At 38.9% G+C, this 20,089-nt stretch overlaps 1 protein-coding gene across 3 annotated transcripts in view; it reads left to right on the top strand.

Annotated features, from left to right (window-relative positions):
* AKAP6 (A-kinase anchoring protein 6) overlaps nt 1-20,089 on the top strand; it is a 232,747-nt gene that overhangs the window by 62,070 nt on the left and 150,588 nt on the right. For all 3 annotated transcript variants that reach the window (XM_082057392.1, XM_082057393.1, XM_082057391.1), the window contains one exon: nt 7,857-7,979. In XM_082057392.1, the coding sequence (XP_081913518.1) occupies nt 7,857-7,979 (123 nt within the window). The remainder of the gene's footprint in view (nt 1-7,856; nt 7,980-20,089) is intronic.

Raw genomic sequence — 20,089 nt, 5'->3', positions numbered from 1 at the left:
ATTAAGTATTGCCACGCTACTAATGTGTTTGGTCAGTTTTGTGTTTCTGCGAGGTCATTGTCTGCCACAGAATCTTGACAATATCATACAAAGAATGTTTTCCATTGTGGCATCTTGGTTCCTTGGGGATCTCTAACATCTGCACTGCTAATGGTTTTATTGTTGCCTCTGGGTCGAGCTGCAATTAAATTGACTGTGGCAGTTTGTTGCAGCCTCATCCTCTTGAGTACCTGGATTTCTTTGACTTACCTTTGCCTATGAAGAAAGTGCACTTTTATCCTTTTGAAAATAAAGTCCATGGGCAGAAATATGTGCCTCCTGAGACTAATATGCAAGTCTTTTTGTGGTTAGACAAAGGGTTTTCTTAATGCATTCTGTGATAGAAGTGCCCTTAGAGCCAGCCCATCCTTGTACACAGACCCCTCTGTGAGCTCAGTCTTTTTGTAAATTGGGAACAAACTTTACAACACTGTCTCCTTGCAACAAAATTGGACATTCATTTTTAAGCACACAGCCTCATAACCAATTCTTTTAAGAAGAGAACTCCCTTTGTGTAATAAAAGGGAAGGTGGAGAGAAAAAAAGGTCTGGGGTAGTGACTTAACAAGCACCATTGTCTGGTGCTTCCACATTGAGGTTTGTGGAATACAGTAGACCATCCACTGTCACTTTTAACTACCATGGCAGATGATTTTAGGATGTTTGCATTTAAGACTTTGGTGTGTCTCTTTTATTCTGATTTTATTCTTAGATCAAGACATTAGTAGGGCTTTATACTTTTACAAATGCAATGACCAAAAGTGTCTTAAGTACAAGCCAGCATGCATGTTAAATGGAAATGTTAGACTAATAAACTGCTAATATTGCACAGCTTAAAATTACAAGCCAAAAGATATTGAAATAATGTTGCTACCTGTGCCATGTAGAAAAAGTAAATCTGAGATTTTTTTCCACAAAAAGCTAAACCAAAATTTGTCTAGGATGAGGGCCACAGAACTCTTCATAATGGTATTAACTGGGTACAGTTGTATCTTTGGTGTTTTATGGTGTAATTTTGGCAATGTTAATGCTAGCTTCCTTAGGTGCACATATCCAGATTCCTCATCTAAAGGAAGCTCACACCAAGAATGTACTAAAAACATGTAAGTTACTGCTGCTTTTAGTTTACAAAAAAAAACCCAAAACAAACAAAGCTACATTTTTAATATAGTAAAATTTCCATGTTATCACAGTTCTTTAAAAAAAAATCATAAATGTGCTATCTTTCAGACTAAAACTCGAAATTACAGAACTAGGTTTTAGTCTGTTTCCTTTCTTAAATGTGACCTAATAAAAGCTGGATTTGTAAAGTGATAGCTGCAGCTGAGATGGAAGCTTCCTCCTTTCCCATTCCATTCAATTAATGAAAGCTGAACTTCAAAGACTAAATGAGATCATTTGAAGTGCTAAAATTATTGAACACCAGAGCTGTTTACTTTCCTATCTGACCAAAAAAGAGAGGGAGCTTGTAATGTAAAAGTAAAATTAAACCACTGAAATAAAATTAGGAAACTTTAAAAGTTCTAGTGCAAGGAGTGGTGTTGGCTTAGTGGAGAGGCATTTGTGCATAATTTTAAGTGACTCCCTCGATAGTCTCACTTTGTTTTTCATGACTGTGGCAGTAAAAGCTTTTCCGAGAGGTCTTAGTTGTGTGCTGTTCAGAAAACTTCAATCCAGTGAGAATAGGTCTGAGCAAGACCCTTGACACATTAAGAGAATATGCGGGGATATCAACGGGAACTGAAGTCTTTCTACAGTATCCTAAGCACTTATGTAGTTATCACTAGTTTTGTAGTTGTTATCAGAAGTTTTTAAGTTGATCAACTGCTTATTATTTAGAAACATCCCATAAATTTCTCCTGGGCTCTACTTTTGACCTGAGCATTGGCTGTGCCACCAGCTCCAGGGGAGCATGTAGCTAGGGTTGGTGGTTACCAAAAGTCTTTTGATTGACTCATTTGACAGCAGTAGGCATTGGTCCTGTTGTCTGCTCCACACACTAGGAAGTGGGGAGTTAATGGAAACCTGTTTCTAAAGGACGTCAGTCTTTGGCCAGGGATGGGGTGAGCTTCTGAAGCTCAGTGGGAAAGCGCAGGAGAGGACTGAGGAAGCTGGAGACATAGGGAGTGAGGAACTCCCGGGCTGCGCCCAGAGGCAGGAGCAGGTACAGATAGTGAGCACTGGGGTGTGCTGAACAGTCCTCGTGAGTAGGGAGGAATATACAAACAGGATTCAGCAAGACAAGAAAGAGGAATAAAGCCAGGCACAAGCTGCTTGGGATGCCAAAGACTGCTTATTTCAGTGTTCATTTTAAGTATTTAATTTTCTGACATACACTTGGGTTAGTCAGAAGACACACAGTCCCATTAAGTATAATGAATTGCATGTGAGACTTGTTCATCTGACCACCTCAGTAGGCCTCGCCGCCGTGCTCCAGGGTTTCCCATTCTGGCAGCGCAGCTCTGCAGCTGCCCCCCCACGTGCCGGGCACAGCCGGGTGGCCTGACCCAGGATCCTCTGACCAGCTGTGCTGGGCGTGGGGAGCCCTGCAGCCCTCTGCAGCAGTTGGGGGATCTGTGCCTTTTGCATTCCTTTAACAGAAGGAGGGCGGGAGGCACACTGCCAGGTGCCCCCTTCCTCGGCCCAATATCCACGTGTGCCTCTGGCCTCAGAGCAGATGCACCCCTGCCCTTTTTGAGTGATGCAGCAAGTGAGTTCTCACGTCTTCTGACTTAAAAAAAAAAGAATGTTCTGGTCATTAATGGGGAAGTCTCAGGATATTTAGTTAAATCCCATCAAATTTATTTTTAATTATGCAATTAATTAATTAATTCCTTAATTCTATAGAACAATTGAATTAAGTGTATTTTAATTCTATAAGACACAAAGCAGGAACACTGAGTTACAGCTTTTTTTTTTTTTTTTTGTCCCTCAGTGCTCACATTTGTCTGTCTTTCTTATTCTTATCCATCCAGAGCAAATAGAATTAGACTGCAAAAAATAACCTTGTACATGCCAAATTTCAAATGACGCCATTTTTGCTCTAGCTTTGTTCAGGGATGTGTAATTAGAACTTTCTTCCTCTCCCTAGGAAAATCTGTAAAATTGTCATAAAACAAAATGGAGAGTTGAATGTTTTAAAGATGAATGTTTCAACATTTTTCTCATGTGGTATGGGAAGGGCTTTATCATTATTTACAAACTTCACTGTAGAAGTTGCTACAAATCATCCAATAATAATCCAGAAACATTTGTTTCTGTACTAATCCACAGAGAACAAGAATAGTTTTACACTGTGTCATGTAGGGGCTTGAGTTTTGTTAATAGCATCAAGCTTGCTAGCACAGTACAAAACTATTAGATCTGCAAAACTGAACCAGCTGGTCAAAAGGCGGAAACTGGATTATACTCGTGCTCCTTTATTTCTGTTCTCTTCTCTTCTTTCTCCCTGAGGAATACTTGTACAGTAATTTTTAGCTTCAATGTGGCTGACTAGGCATTTTCAACTTCCAAAAAGTTTTGATGGAGAATACAATAGTTTAATTTCCCGTTACCAAAGCATGAATTGGATAGATTTTACAGTATTATCATTGTAAGTGCAATACTGTCTAGCTAGATCAGACTCTTAAGTAGTAAAAATCAACATAGCTCCAGAGAAGTTTATACCTGTTGGAAATTTTTTCCACCTTGAGAATAATGAAGGAAAAAAAAATCTAGAAAATAATAGTTTAAAATGGAAAAAGCAGAAAGGTAAGAAGTGTCTAGGAAGGGATATAAAGTGGTTTCATGTGCCTCTTTACAAAATGAAGAAAAAAAAAAGAAAAATTACTGTATTTGGCAAAATTTGTTATCCTAATAATTTATTTTTTTCACTGCATACTCCTGGATTTGGATTTAGGATTGCATATTAACCCTCATCCTTTGTTTTTATATAATTTATGTTGTAATCTGTATTTTTAAAGCATAGTTTCATGTTCTGGCAGTCTCACAATAGATATTCTCTATGATAAGATAACATTTTTAGAATTTGTTTAATGCTTTTATTTAAAATGTATAATCTGGGATAGATCCTAAATGATGAGAAAAGCAACTATTGTAATGCAGTTTGTGTCCCTGAGGACATGCACATCATTAATTGCATTTTATTCCAACCAACTAGACCATCTTGAATACATAGAAATGACCCTGTGTTGGTCAATCTGTGGAGGGGCAATGGCCTTTTAGTCAAGGATAAGTTATGTTTTGGTCTTCCCTTCTGTTATGAAACTTGAGGAGATTAAGGACTCGCATTTATATTTGTGGCAGGGCTACATGGACCATCGATATGGCAGATGCTCTTTCTCTAAGTACAGGAAAGCCGGCAGCCTCCTGCCTTCAGCTGCCTGGGCCAGCTCGGGCACCAGAGAACAGTTAGTTCCAGGTCTAGGCTACAGCTGGTGACCAGAACTGGCCCAAAGCTCAAAGCCTGTTGAGAACTACGCCCTAACAAAAAGTCAAGGGCGAGAAGGGAAAGTTCAGCATCGAGAGCAAACTGTAGGCTCATCTCTAACTGCAGAGGCGCTGCCGTTGATTATATTTGAACAGGTTTCAATTTCCAGTCCAGAGCTGCCTCCCAGGCAGGGGTGAGTGACGGAGCTGGTGAATGGATGATAAAGGGGGCTCCTTCCTTGCTCACTGTCATCAGGCTGTTCAAATAAGTCAGATGGAATCATAGGCAGAGTTATTAAAAACAAACAAACAAACAAACCCCCCAACAAACAACAAAACAACAACCCCCCCCTCACCAAACACAAAACCAAACAAACCCCAAAACAACACCAACAACAAAACCAACAAAACAAAACCAACCCAAAAAGCAACAGGGCATTGTTTTGATCACTAAGTTGTGACAGATGAAGGAATGAAGGAGGAATGGCGTTGTTACAATTTAATCTTACATACAATTTGAAATAAAAACAGTTTTCTATTTTGCACGCCTTCTAACAGCTTAAAACATACTGTCTGTAATTCTGCTGCGATGCGTGTGGTCGGACGGCCGATACGGTTTTGTTGGGGGTTTTTTGTCCCCCGCCGCGCGGTCGCTGCGCGGGCTCCGGGGCGGCTCCGCACCCCGCGGGCGGTACCGGGCCTGCTGCGGGCGGCGCGGGGCCGGCAGGTGGCGCTGTGGCGCCAGGCACGGGGCGCTGGAGGGCGGGGGCGCTCCCTCCGCCGGCGGCCCCGCGCTGCTCGGCCTTCCCGCCCCTTCCCGGCTCCTCTCCGCGTCCCTCCGCTGCGCTCGCTGCCTGCAGATGGACTCTTTCGAATGGTTTCAATAAAATTTTATCGCCGTCGTTTGAAAAGTAGTCGGGTTGTTGTGGTTCCTGCTGCCTGGCGGAAGAAAACCCGACGGGCCTGACGGCAGCCGGTGCTCCCTTGTGCCGCGGGGCTCCCCTCGGGCACCGTGTCCCCCCGCTCGGGCACCGTGTCCTCGGCCGCCACCCTGACATGCCAGGGCACAGGTGCTTGCAGCCTCTCCTCTTTTTTTATCAGATAACGTGGCTCATCGTGGCTTTGTGGGTGGCCGTATCTGTTTGTTTTTTGTTTTTTTTTTTTTTTTTTTTCCCAGGCCCCCAAACCGCCCCCAGTGTTCAGCACCCCAGGGCTGTCCGGCGGCCCGCTGGAGCCTGCTGTGCAGGGGCTGCTCAGCACCAGCGTGAAGCAGCAGATGTTAAAACACGGGCAGGTTTTGTGAGGGGGCAGAAGTAACTCAGTTGCTAGTAGTTGGTTTTAATACTGGTGCAAGCCTGCAGTGCTCCTGAGCTCCCTTTTGAAGGCACACAGACATAGAGGCAGGCAGATGTTATATGTGTCTGTCTGTAAAATACATGGCGCATATACAAGAGAGAGACTTTTTTTTTTTTTTTTTTTTTTTTTTTTGGTGCTTACCATATCACCTTGTCTCTCAAGGACAGCACATTGCTAAAATGCAGGCAGAGATTTATTGGAGGGACTAGAAGGACTTGACTTCTCCTGCTCCTCTCCCCCTCAGCTCACGTCTCCCACTCCTCTGCCAGTCTGGCATCTCTTGTGCTCCACTGCGAGCTGAAAGCAAGCAAGCCACAGAGCCAGGGGAACACCTTGCCCACTCTGTCCCACGTCTGCATGTGGGGAACATAGCCTTTGTGGCATGGCCTGCTGTGGGCCAGAGAAGGTGCAGCTATCTCCATTGCTTGCCCTGGAGTGGAGGCACATTGTCTCAGACACTGCATGCACTGGGTTGTTTTTCCTGTCTTCCTTCCCCCTTTCTGGATCATCCTGATAGACAGCTTACAGTTAAACTCTCAGAATAAGTTTTCTTCCTTATAATGCTTTTGAGATACAGTGGAGTCCATGAATAGAGATTGGCAATAGCCTCCTCAGCCTGAGGACTCGCAGGGACTTGTAAAATAAATAAATAAATAAATAAATAAATAGAATTAGAACAAAGTCTTCAGAGTGTCTCGGAGAGTGTTGTCATGCCTGCAGTGTGCACTGGAGTGTCCCACCAAAGGCTAGCTTCGGTTCGGAACTGCCACTTCAGCTGGAAGCCAGGAGTGTATTATTGGACCCTGCTTCTTGGCACAGCGTTGGGCCAAAATGTCTCTGCTTGGTCTGGTTTATTACCATTGCACTTTTTTGTGTAACGCAGCTGTGCACCAACTGCTTAAACTCCCATTTTGTCTTGTTTAGAATGCCACTTCAGAAAAGGGGATTTGGGCTCCTGAGTCAGTCAGGCATCTTTAAAAGTTTTATGCTTATCTTGCTTTTAGCAATCTGAATGGACTAATAATTACCAGAAATCATTCCATAAAGTGGTGAGAGTGAGATACTGAGTGTGTATACAGAGTTGTTGTCCAACTGGAAATTAAAATGCTCAACATGCTGTGAAATTCATAGTTAATAACTAATAACCAGTATTAAGCCTAATTTAATATAGTCTTATGATGCTTTTAATAGAGGGACATTCCTCTTCAGAGTTAATTTTCAGGGTGCTCATATACATCCCGGTCAGTTTATTCCATTTACTTTCTTGTTTTGTGGTGGATAAGACTTCAGTAAAATTATCTGTACTCAGTATGTGCCTATAGTATCATCCAATCATGTAAATTTAGGGGCACTATTTTTAATCAGACAATATAATTGGTACTAATCTTGAAATAAATGGTGCTCCTGAGAAGCGGGAGCTCCTATCTTCTCAGGAACACCATCTGTGTGGCTCACATGCAATCAGCAATATTTATATTAAACGCTATATATTCTGTCTCACCTACTGTTTGATTTCTTCTGAGCCTCATCTTAGGAACTAAACAGGAATCATAAGACCCAAGTTCTGACAAATAGTTTCTTCCCTCATTCTACTGATGTAAACCTTGTTAATGCAGCTTAGCCCAGCACTTTTTTCAATGAACTGTACTCATGCTACACCCAGTCTGCCCAGTGCAAGGTCTTCAGCTCAATTTTCATTGTAATCTATATGCTCCTTTTTATATAATCCCTGTCATATCTTCTAAAATTTGCTGTTTTCTTGATTTCATCACAGTCACATGGATCTCATGTTCTCCTGTCCCAAAATATCATGTTAGATTATCCCCAGAAACACTGTTCTGCTCCTCATTTACAAGAAGGCCACTTACTAATTGTTTTTTCTTTGCATGCTTGTAAAAGGCAAAATTTTACTGTACAATACTCTACTTGCTTTAAAAAAAAAAAAAACGACAACAAACAAAACATACATTTTGCAGATTGCCGTTTTACTAACAAATATACTTTTCTTGTTCTCTCTTTTTCTTATCTGGTAAGGGGTTTGTAAGCAAGCTGGATGAATTCATTCGCTGGTTAAATGAAGCCATGGAAACAACAGAGAATTGGACTCCTCCTAAAGCAGAGACAGACAGCCTTAAACTGTACCTGGAGACACACTTGGTAGGACAAGATTATACTATGATTACTATCAGTAATTGAAGTATTCTGCTGTGCTTTTAATTTGATTATTATTTTTTAATTACTAGTGTGCATCTATATTTTAATGTAAGATTTCCATCATTGCAGTTTATTTTAATGAAAATAACAAAAAATTATTTTCTGTATTTGAAATATGTACTTATAGCTTTTTAAAAATTGAAATAAAAGCTAGAATTACATTGCAATTCAGAAATTATCTCCAAAACTGAAAGAAAATGGTAATGGCAAAAAGAGAAAGGATGATGTTTTTTCTGCTGATCATTCCAGGATATTTACTACACTGCAACAATAACAGAAGTCTTAACAGAAAGGAACTCTTATTGTCTCTCCCACAGTTCTAACATAGTACAGAGTCATTTAAATGAAATATTTGAAATAATTATTTCAGTAGTTTTACTTGATGTGCATTTCTGTCCTGTAACTGATACAACTGTCACTGACCTTGTTTTTATGCAAAAACCTAAAACATTGGATGGAAGTAGAAAACACTTGGATGAATAATCTCCTGAATACATTAGAGACTAGGAGTATAGATTGAGAAGTATTTGATAAACCTCATGAGATTTCCACTGAATTCTTCCAAGAACTGTTTCTGGTCATGAGGAAGTGAAACAAAGACCTGAATTAAACCAGGTATTAAGTTCTCAAAAGCAAAATTTTACACTGTAAGTAAAGAATAGAGAACATGTATACTGTTCAGTGGGTAGGTATGTTAATAGGTAAATGGCTCTCTCTGGTAAAAAGAAAAAGAAAGAATGGAAGATTAAGGTAAGAAGTTCCCTCTTGCTATGCCATAATCTTAGGTTCTTGCCAGTGTGAATTGGAAGAAAACCCGGTGATAGCACTATTCTGAGCCAACAAGCTACACAACCCAGCTAGATAAAACAGTGCATTAGCTGAACCCGTGTCAGAGCATCTGTCTCCAAAGCTCAGTCTCATTGCCAGTCCCTGATAATCTGATGGTGAAAAATTGACAGTCCCAGGAAGTCACATGATGCATTAGAGGAAAAGATGTCATCCTAATCCCTACCGTGATACTGGAGTGGCCATTATTAAATTAATTTAGTATACATAAACCACATATACAATTAGAACCAAACTAAAAACTGTCTTCAAAATTTCAGCTGTACAGAAAACTCTTTTGTGTCTTTTGTTCTTAAATATTTCCGTGTAGTAGTGCCTACAGGCAGCCAAGTGCCCATTGTGGCAGTCTATCAAATGCAGTACAAAGACACTGCATTTTCGCCTTATGTTGCAGATCTTGGACTTTTTGGCAGAGTTTGGGCTCTTGCCTTGTGCTGCACACACTCGGTCCTGTGATTCCTGTTATGTTTACAGGTGCTCTGAAGACACAGAGCACATAGTGAGATCAGACCTTGGAAAAGGCATTGGTCATTTCAATTTCTTTTCGTCTTACTCTGTAACATGAAACTTTTGGAGACACGAGTTTTTATGAGTAGAATCGCAATTTTCAGTCTTGACTGGATAAAAAAGAAGCATATTCCAGCAACAGGGCAATCACCAGGCTGTCTCTGTCACAGCCAGTTTCTTTTTCCCCTTCTATGGGGAGAAGCACAGTAGCTCTTTTGCAGGCAAACGCCTTCCAGCTTTGCCTTGTGGTTCCTGGGAGGTGAAACCACAACCATCAAACTGGAGTGTGTACCAGTAGCAGCCCAGAGGCAAATCCTTCATTGCTAGAGGTAGTCAGAATAAAAGACTATGTGGGCAGCTGTACAACTTTATTTCCGCCTATAAGTATTCAAGCTCCCTGCTGTACTCTGGATATCTGCATGTTTTTGGGGTAAGAATATCTTTGTCTGTTTCAGGATGACTATGTTATGAAACAAGGTGTTTTTTTTCTTTATTTCTGTGAAGAAGTAAAATGTCTAATGAACAATTCAGTTTCAATTTGACGATATTATAATTATTTGGATAGCATATAGAGGCACTGAAAAAATCATTGCACAACTTGAAAAAAAAGTAACTTTTCCTTTTGTATTTCAGAAAACCTATGCTATCACATTCGTTTCTACAGAGCAGAATTGAACTCTTAAAATATAACACATTTTTGTAGTGGAGTAGATAGTTATTTGTATTAATTAGATTGTCAGCTTTTCTGTGGCATTTGTCTGTCAGAAATCCTAACCTGTGTTTAAACAGAAGTATATGAACTTCAATTCACATTAAGCTCAGTGTTAAAATTTCCCATGGTTGAGCATTGTCAGAAAATGGTGATCAAGGTCTTTGTGAGGGTACTTAAACTGCTCATTTTCTTCTTTTGCCAGTCAGGTTATACATGCTGTCAGACTCAGCTAATATTTGTTGAAGTAGAAAGGGCTTAGTATTTTATATGTTTAGGTTCCAGACTTATGTGTTCATAGTACAGACACTGGTAGCAAACTCACCTGGAAAACAGAGAAAAAGTGTTGGTTTTTTTTCTATATACTGCATCTGCACTAGGAAACCTCATGATTCATCACTGGTACAGATTTTCTGGTCGTAGGAATGAAAACTCGGTATAGATTAGTATTTTTATTTTTATTAGTAGAGACAAGGTCTTAGCCTTTGGCACAGATTATCAATTTCGCCACCTGTGATATTGTTTTCTTGGAAATATGTTTGTTGCAATAACAAAATTAGTGCCATAAAGAGATAATATTTTGCATTCATGAATTAAATCTCTGCTGTCAAAATCTAAGAAAAGAAAACATGGGAGCAGGAAAACAGAAAAATACACTTCTTCCGTTTCTCATTATTGGCTGGGAAAAGTCTTGCAGAGAAGATAAGAACAATGTCCTTATCATCCTCCAAATTTTTCAGTGTGTTAAGTTCTTGAATGTAATTCAATCCCAATGTATATTGTTGATAAAGCATTAAATTTTTAAGTCTCTCCTCACTCAGTCTCACTTTTCAATGTCTTTGAAATTTCGAGAAATGGTATGGCACAGACACTTAAAGAAAGTGCATTTGCTAAAAAAAACCAACCAACCAATCAACCAACCAACAAAACCTCACAAAAAAAACCCCAACCCAAACCAACCAAATAAAAAACACCAGCAAAAACACCACAGGAAACCTACAACATCAACTTATTAGAATCTTTGCATAAGGTAATGTTCACATGAGGAGTCAAATCTCTTGAAACAGGATGGCAATGCAAGTCACCATTACAAGTGTCCTTGCATGACATCTTCGGCTTAAATTGGTAGAACTCTCCAAACTGTTGTTCTAATTAATTCTTATACCTGCTTTGGCAAGATTGTCCACCCAGGATATTAATCAGCACTTTGAAGCCTACAAGTAGTGTCTGTCTGTTGCTCTTAGCCCAGGAAGAGCTGCCTGCAGGCATCTCTGTGACTGTCTGAAGGTCCCACCTGGACAGCTCCTAAAATAATTAGTGAAACACTTTGTTGTGAAGGTGGAAGGCAGCTTCTCCTCAAGTTTTTTCCCAATTAGCCCATTATCTCATCTGTGCAGAGACCAGCTAGAGAGCTCCTGGGCCACCCAGAGAATTCACAACTAAGTGCACTGTGTGTGCAGTCAGGCACAGCCTCAATACCCAAATACACCACAATTATGATTACTAACTGTAAGACAAATTGGAATTTCATTCTTAAATCACAGTTACAAGTTAAACTTCATAGTTTTTGCCATGATGAGTAAACATACGATTTGGTAAAGAGTATGAATTTTTTGTACAAATTGAAAGGTAGTCTACATCCAGAATGTGTGCCAAAATAGACAACCTTCAGCTTGGAGGACAGTTTTAAATTTTAAACCCCAATTCCCTGATTTTCTGCAGAACACAAATTGCTGTATGCCTCATTTTTAGATAACACCAAAGCATGAAACTATCAATGAAAATGCTTTCAGAGGTCCCTGGAATAGTGACTGAAATTATTCTTTCAATTTTATGGGTCTTCACAACTGAGTAACATTGGTGAAACTGATCTGGGGATCTGCTTCCCATTTATATGGGAGGGCTGACACGGAGTTGCCACCACTTGAACTTCTGGCACCCCTACAGGCAGCCACCCAAGCTGGCAGATGTTGAAAACGCTAGTATGTTTTCAGAAAACGGGTGTTTTTCAGCAGAAACATACCTTACCACAAAGGGCTCAGTCAGCCCTACTAGAGAAAGGTTTTGAATTTTGTGAACAATTGGGCTCAAATTACTTCCCATGAAAAGATAGCTCCATTGACCTTATCAAAAATGGAACTTCTGGAAATAGTTTCTGATTCACTTTATCTTTTGTAGCTCTTTTTTTCTGTTATGCTGATGCTTGCCCATTGGCACCCTGATCAAAATCAGCTACTAGCAGACTCTAAGCATAGACTTGGTGGTATGCAAATCATATCTCATCAAAAACAGTATCCTGAAGGCAGCTTATGAGCTAAAAGCATCTGTCTAGATGGTACTGCTCTGCCTGAAAAACTAAACAGACTTTCTTACCAGCTCAACAAATAAGAATTCACCATGTTGCTCTTGACCATTTCAGTTGGTTAAAATGGACATTGTACTGCTCTTTATCCCTGACCTGAAAAGATATATGGCTTTAGCACAGTAAAGAAGCTAGCAAATGAGGAAATGTGAAGAACCACTGAGGAAAAGGTTCAGAGCAGGGGTGCCAAGCTCATTTTCACCCGGGGCCATATCAGCCTTGTGGTTGCCTTCAAAGGGCCAAATGTAATTTCAGGACTGTATAAATGTAGGAGTAGTTACTATAAAAAGATATATATATAAAGATACATATATAGAGAAACAGTAATGATAGATTTTGCATTTTTTCTTCAAAACCAACTAAATAATGGTCAGAGGTTCCCATGCTGATGTACTTTCTTACAAAGTAGCTGTTGCTTTTTACCTTTTCGAGTAAGATGGTGGCTTTAGCCTGCTTACATTTAAGTTTGCAATATGGAGGAGAGCAAATCACAGAATCATAGAAGAGTTTGGGTTGGAAGGGACTTTCAAAGGCCACCTAATCCAACCCCCTGCAATGAGCAGGGACATCTTCAACTAGATCAGGTTGCTCAGAGTCCCAGCCAGCTTGGCCTTGAATGTCTCCAGGGATGGGGCATCTACCACCTCTCTGAGCAACCTGTGCCAGTGTTTTACCACCCTCATTGTAAAAAATTTCTTCCTCATGTCTGACCTGATTCTCCCTTCTTTTAGTTTAAAACCATTACTCCGTGACCTGTTGCAACAGGCCCTGCTAAAAAGTCTGTCCCCGTCTTTCTTAGAAGCCCCCTTTAGGTATTGAAAGGCCATTGTAAGGTCTCCCTGGAGCCTTCTCATTTCCAGGCTGAACAACCCCAACTCCCTCAGCCTGTCCTGATAGGAGAGGTGTTACAGCCCTCTGATCATTTTTGTGGCTTCCTCTGGCCTGTCTCCAACAGGTCCATGTCTCTCCTGTACTGAGGACTCCAGAGCTGGACACAGGACTCCAGCTGGGGCCTCCCCAGAGTAGAGCAAAGGGGCAGAATCACCTCCCTCAGCCTGTTGGCCACTCTTCTCTTGATGCAGCCCAGGATACGGTTGGCTTTCTGGGTGGCGAGTGCACATTGCCAGCTCATGTCCAGCTTTTCATCCATGTGTACCCCCAAGTCCTTCTCCACGGGGCTGCTCTCAATGTTTCACCTCACTCTCCTAACTGTGGATATCTGTGGATATCTGACATCCTTAGAAACGATGGCAGTTGGTGGTTTCCTGTTTCTCCAGATAGCACAAAGAGGATTGGTTTGTCACTCGTGGAAAGAATGGAGGAGGATGGCCTCCTTGATAATAATCAGTTTTTCACATCGTGGTTCTTTGTTTGTTCATTTTTTTTTTTTTTTTTTAGGCAAAAATATATGTTATGCTTAGTTGAAACCAGAATAGCAAATAGAACAGTGCCTAGGATTGCATAGAGTCATTGCAGTATGAACTGTTGTTTGGGTATGCTAGATGATAATTTCCATGAATCAGAATTTCTTTGTTTTCTTTTCTAATAAATTACGTGATCCCTGTGTGTATTTTTTACCTCAATTTAGTTGCAAGTTTTGTGCCACGTTAGTGTTTTTTAGCCCAGAATTGTTCCATTAAATTATCCTTCTCAGTCACCATATTTATTTTACATGCTACAATCTTAAAAATATCATAAAGTATCACTAGTATTTCAAAACAAATGATGCAAGTTGATTCACAGTAGCATTTGCTTCTCTTCTGCATAGGAAGTTTAGATGCCATCTCCACTCCAAAACAAAGTTCTTCTTAATACGTGGGAGTTTAGAGAGTTTTTGTATCTAAAGAGAAATGAAAGAAGAATTTTCCTGTGTCCAATATAAATGTTTCTGGCCACATCATGGCTCAGCACATTCTTAGCTGTAAACAGTAAATGCTTTGACAGAGAAAATAGATTGTATTTTCATGTTTAAGAAATTGTATTGGTGAAGTAATGATGCTTCTGTGATACCTCGTGATAACTGATTGTCTGTTTGTAACAAGTCTGCGATGTCTGAAAAAAGAAAAATCATTCTCATCTCCCTGGAAAATCTCATTTTCTGAAAAATGTCAGTTTAGAGAAGTATTAAATACCCGTTCTCATTGAAAAGAAGGTTAAATACACATGCCTTGGGCTAATCTACTGGCTGTCTTTGTGGTAGCGGTGGTAACAGTAATTTTATTAAAGGTATTAAAGCCTCTCAAATGGCTAAGTTATGTACTGTGCTTTTGCTATGTGGGCATTTCCAGTGTCCTTGGCAGCCAATTTATTTTATTTTATTTTTTTTTTTCTCAAAATACCCAATAATATCTGCAGGATGATGGTGCTAAATAGTCTGAGCACCATGAGTGGAGTAATCTCTTGCATCTCTAAGGACTTTAGTTTGAATCTGTTTAGCCTGTTTTTATTTTGAATTTTTTAACTTTATGCTGTTATTTTGAAAGGTATTTTGGGTATGCATAGGTTCCTGAAGGTATGTACTTTTATACAGGAAGCAGTCTGCAGAACATGTTAATCAGAGATATAGACTAAACCTAGCAGTTTTAAAATAGCACAGGCAAATAAAAGGAATTAATAGGAAGTAAGACATCAACCTTAATGAAAGCAAATGCATGTATATTGTCAGCTGTGCCTACTATTCAGCTTTTAAAATCTAAAAACGCAGTAACCTCTATGTAAATTTTTCTGTTCCTTGAGCTGAAGTTCCAGAGAACATCAAAAGGAGACTGTTAAGAGTGCTACTTTTTTTCTAAACCTGTCTTCCAACTTTGCAGATACCTAACGCTGTGGAGATACTTTGTACAGCTCTGAAGAAAAAAAAGAATATTGCATTTACTTTGTGTTTTGTTTGGTTCAGACCTTCCCAAGACTCCTTTTCTTCTCTTTGCTACCACCCCAAATTTGCATAGTTCTGCACAGAAAGAAGATAGAACCCCAGAATAAAAGTTAGCACTCTTAAGCCTGCCTGTTACATTTAGTTGTTAACAGGAGGCTGTCCCAGCTTTGCTAGTTCTGGGAGCTGCTCGTGTCTCTGGACGGAGGAGGCATTTAACCAGAGAGAAAGCTTATTAGAGTGTCATCCTAAAGTAGCTCTGCTTCTTCTACTGAAGGAGAAGGGAAAATTGTAATGTCCAAAATCAAATCTCTATCACTTGTGAGGATTTTGAAGTCTTTTGATCTAAGTGTATGGAAATATAGTATATGAACAAGTTTGATGTATGTCTCAAGAATATCTCTATTGCTCTTTCTGTTTGTTTGTTTAATTAATCATGTTTGAGGTTTTAAAAAATTAGAATTTTATTTCCACTGATATCCAAGGTGCTTTTGAGCTAATGTTTATTGCTTTGGAGAAGGGAGTGATGAGATCCTTAAAACACAGTGTTCTTTTCCATGCAATATAGAGGGTGTTATATTCTTCTGAGTGTGCATTAAATACCTGATAGAGTTTTCTCAGAAAACAAGGCCAACCGCTGTCACAGAGCACATTAAAACCCAGATTGTTCAGACTTTCAGAAATATTTACATTTATTTGCACACATGGATGAAGCTGAACAAGGCAGGGTAACTCGATTTGGCAGTGTTACAAATGTTCATCCTTTCTCAAGTCTCACAACTGGAAGCTGTGACACTCCTGGGTGCTGAGATTTCCCAAAGCACAGATACTGTAAGTCTGAGTGGTGAAAGTTCAGGATTCCACTGGGTCCATTGTGTGTCTGGCCTCCAGAAGAAACGGTTTGCATGCAGGGCATTCAGTGCCTATAAAAATATAACAAAATCAAACTGCCACTATAAAATGCTTTGAACTAACTCGATCAGGAAATTTCAGTGTAAAAGTATTTCACATGAGTTCTGACTTTGAAGCTTTATAGCAATTGCAGAATAATCACTCTTTGAATGACAACTTGGTCATGCTCTCTACACTAATTTATCACTGTAACAACTTTTGAAAAATCTTTAAAAATTTTATTTGAAAGTAATATTTATTTTATTAATAAATTGCTTATGTAGGAACTCCATTTTAATTTTTATGTCTATTAAAATGTATGCTATTGCCCTAAATTTTAATATGCTGGTATGATCAATGTAGGTATAATCTGTCATTTGTTTTTGAAAGTCAAATGAAATTTAATTTGAAAAAAAATCTGAGATTGGAAATCATTATAAAATATAATGCTGCAATCTCAAAGGGCAAATGAGCACACTTTCAGCAACATTTAAACTATATTTGCTTTTATTTACCTACCAAGAGCTATGGTCCACTCCCATGGGTTCTGTGCTGCATCTCTCAGAGGCATAATATCATTCACGCTTTAAGTACTAGAAGTAATACAATTGCTGTCTGTGTTTTGGTGTTTGCATTGCCCAAGCTTTCAGCACAAGTATAGAAAATTCAGGGCATGAATGGAGGTCTTGATAGGTAAAAGGTTTTTTTGCATCTGCTATATTCATTTTTTTTTCATTTCTTAATTCTACAGATGAACTGGGTTAATAATTTGGGATCTCAGTTTATTAGATATATTTTATTAAGAAGGCATTTTAGTTCACCTTTTAATTGTGTAAAGCCTTGTATCTGTAGATATATAAAAAGCAAATTACATTTCCCTCATATTCCTCTGAAATTTTAATAGAACTAAAATCCTTTAAGGATTGTTCTAAAAATGCATAGTGTTATTTAGTGCCAGTTGGTGCTTTTTGTTCTGTAAGTTTATAAATTTGTATTTAGAAGGCTACTATGCTCCATGAATTTATCTTTGGGCTGGAAAGCTCTTTTCTCTTGTTTGGCTTTTTTTTTCTGGATGTGGTGGGACAATACAACTTAGGCATGTTTTGAATCAATAGCTTTCGGGCATGGTGGTTCCCCAGGTGAAAGAAGTGTGTCTAGAAACATGTAAGATCAGCCAGGCAAATGTCATCTTCATAGAAAAAGGAATCAGAAGACTGGTTTCTGAAGGTTATTTCCTGAGTATCTCAAGAAGACTAGAAATTATCAAGGACAGTTAGATACGGAGGACTGGATGTGCAGTTCAGCATGCTTATGGCAACTTAGGAATTGTTTCATTGTATAGCCATTTTTCCATGTGCTTTTCTGCCTGTGTTCTTCCATCCCTTGTTGTCTCTTGATAGGAAACAAACTGAGATTCAATTTAGGAAGCCTCACATTAACTTTTTTTTTTTTTTTTTTTGGTTCTGACCATGTAAAGTGTTTAGACAGAAAAAAGAAAAGAGAAATTTATATAATGAAAGACAAAAAAAGAGAGTTGCAGCAGAAGGATTTATGTGAGTTTGAAATATGAAGTATCTGCAAAAATAACCTCGATGCCTTCTAAACTAAATCTACAAAATAGGCTTTTTGGAGAGCTGGGTTAACTATCCTTTTTCTCTACATCTAAAATGATGCATTCAAAACATAGACCCTCTGATACTGTACTATGCTAGTAAGTTTTCTTTCTGCTTCAAGTTCAGTTTCATGGAATATAAACAGATAATAACGGTCCTTTCTCTTAATCATCATTTAGTCGGTGTTGTTTATTTCTTATATTCTTTCACCATTTCCACCTTCAAACATATTTTGTTTACTCTTCACTAAACTCCCACCACTTTGTCTCTTCCTAAACACGCTCCCAGGCAAAAAGTATATTGGGTATCAGTGATCAGAAGGTAAAATCATTCCCAGGGTTGCTATAATTATCTCGTTACTAAACATTTTCAACTCAGAACATTCAATTAATATTATGTTCAAATGAATGATAAACTTACACAAAGAAATTGTCTGAGCAGTCAAACATCTTCCATCTGATCTACATCTACAGTGGCACAATGCCAGCATGAGATGATGATTATGGGATTTCAGTAGTGAGGTTCCCAGATCAGGTAGAATGTCACTCAGAGAGAAACACAGCTTAAAGGAAGAGGGGAAAATAAAAATTTTGTAGGCACCTAGGTTTTATGGAAAACACAAATAAAGGAGACATTGACTGGAACCATTTAACATGCAAGGTTTAATTCTCAGGAAAATTTATCCTAGTGACTTCTAATACTAAGTAGGCTTTATACCCTTGATGAAAAATGTGAGGCTTCCCTAAATAAGGTATTTCCCAATTGCTAAAAAGTCAAATAGTTAGATGATACATTTGTAGATGTAATGTGTGAAATGCACTATTTCATAGAATATAGGATCTTCTCCCATGTCCAAATTGCATACGAATATCAATTTCATATAACCATTGACCAATTAATTATGTATTTAGTATTATGTTATTGGAATACTGAATATATGACCACTTCCATGTTAATATAAGGGCAGCTTACATGGTAGTTATTTTTTTTATTTACTGAGTGTCATTGGTAGGTAGTGTTCAGGAGTATGAAAACACCATTACATTATTACATGGCTTATTAGGTTATTAACTTGAGTACGTAAATTCTAGGCAGTGACCAAACAGAGACTTTCTGTGTAGTAAGAACTCCTCAAGAAAACAAACAAACAAAACAAACAAAGCCCACTATAACAAAACTGTGGGAACGGCAGGACGTGCAGTTCCAGCTAAAGGGCCTTGGACAGGTTTTAGACAAGTATGTGTTTTATGAGTGTAAGGAGTGATAGCCCAGACCAGTGAGAACGATATCTCAGGTTGGAAAACCGCTCCCATATGTATGATGTATGAATGTTGGGCCTGGGCGTGTGAATGAGTGGGCTGGAACGCTGCTCACAAGATATGCATGGGAACATGGCTGAAAACAGACACGAGTGTGGTGTGTTTGGAATAACATTTTTTGAAAAAACATCCTGTCTAACCTCTTGGTCCAGGCCCATATCTGTAAACCTATAAATTGAGAACTGTTAGTAAAAGTCTGCTCAGCCTGGCTCAGCTCTGCTCAGCTCTGCCTGGCTCTGCTCTAGCTGCTAACAAGAACCTTGTGTATGTGCATCTCTGTCTGCGTCTGTATGCATTGTTCCTCATCCAAAACCAGACATTCCAAACAAAATACCCAAGCAAAACAAAACAAAACAACAACAAACTTAAAAAAAAAAAAAAGGAAAGAAAGAAAAAAAAAAAAGAAAAAAGAAAGACAACTACCTTTCTATAGCCAAAAGCTGAATTCTTGGTATTTCGTCATAGCAAGCTATTGGGAGGTAACTACCACGACCAATACAGTTGCAAAAGTAACTGTATATTAAGAATATAAGAATATATTTTCAGGAACTGTTTGAAGTTATAGTCTGTTTATGACAAATGAAATATTGTAATTAAAAAAAAAATCAAACTTTCAACATTTTTTTTCTTGGAGATTATTGGTATATAGCATATATTTAATAAATAAGTGGCACAAGTTAGTTGTTCCATTTTCTTAGAATTTTACTGTGTGTTGAAGCTGTCTCCCTATCCAAAATGTAGCATTGCTGATAATATTTGTGGGAGTTTGGTTATCCTTCCAGGATTGTCATAGTCAAAGAATCACTTTTCTTTTTTTTTTTTCCCCACCAGAAACTGTTCCCATGACTCTAAATTTCAAAACTGAATTATATTTGTCACAGTGAATGTTATAATTAGAAGTGCTGCATTCTTAGCCAAAATATGCATTCAACTG

This window comes from Streptopelia decaocto (genome assembly GCF_964273445.1).
Source record: "Streptopelia decaocto genome assembly, chromosome: 7".
Classification (NCBI taxonomy): domain Eukaryota; kingdom Metazoa; phylum Chordata; class Aves; order Columbiformes; family Columbidae; genus Streptopelia; species Streptopelia decaocto.
This window is presented reverse-complemented; position numbering and strand designations above follow the sequence as displayed.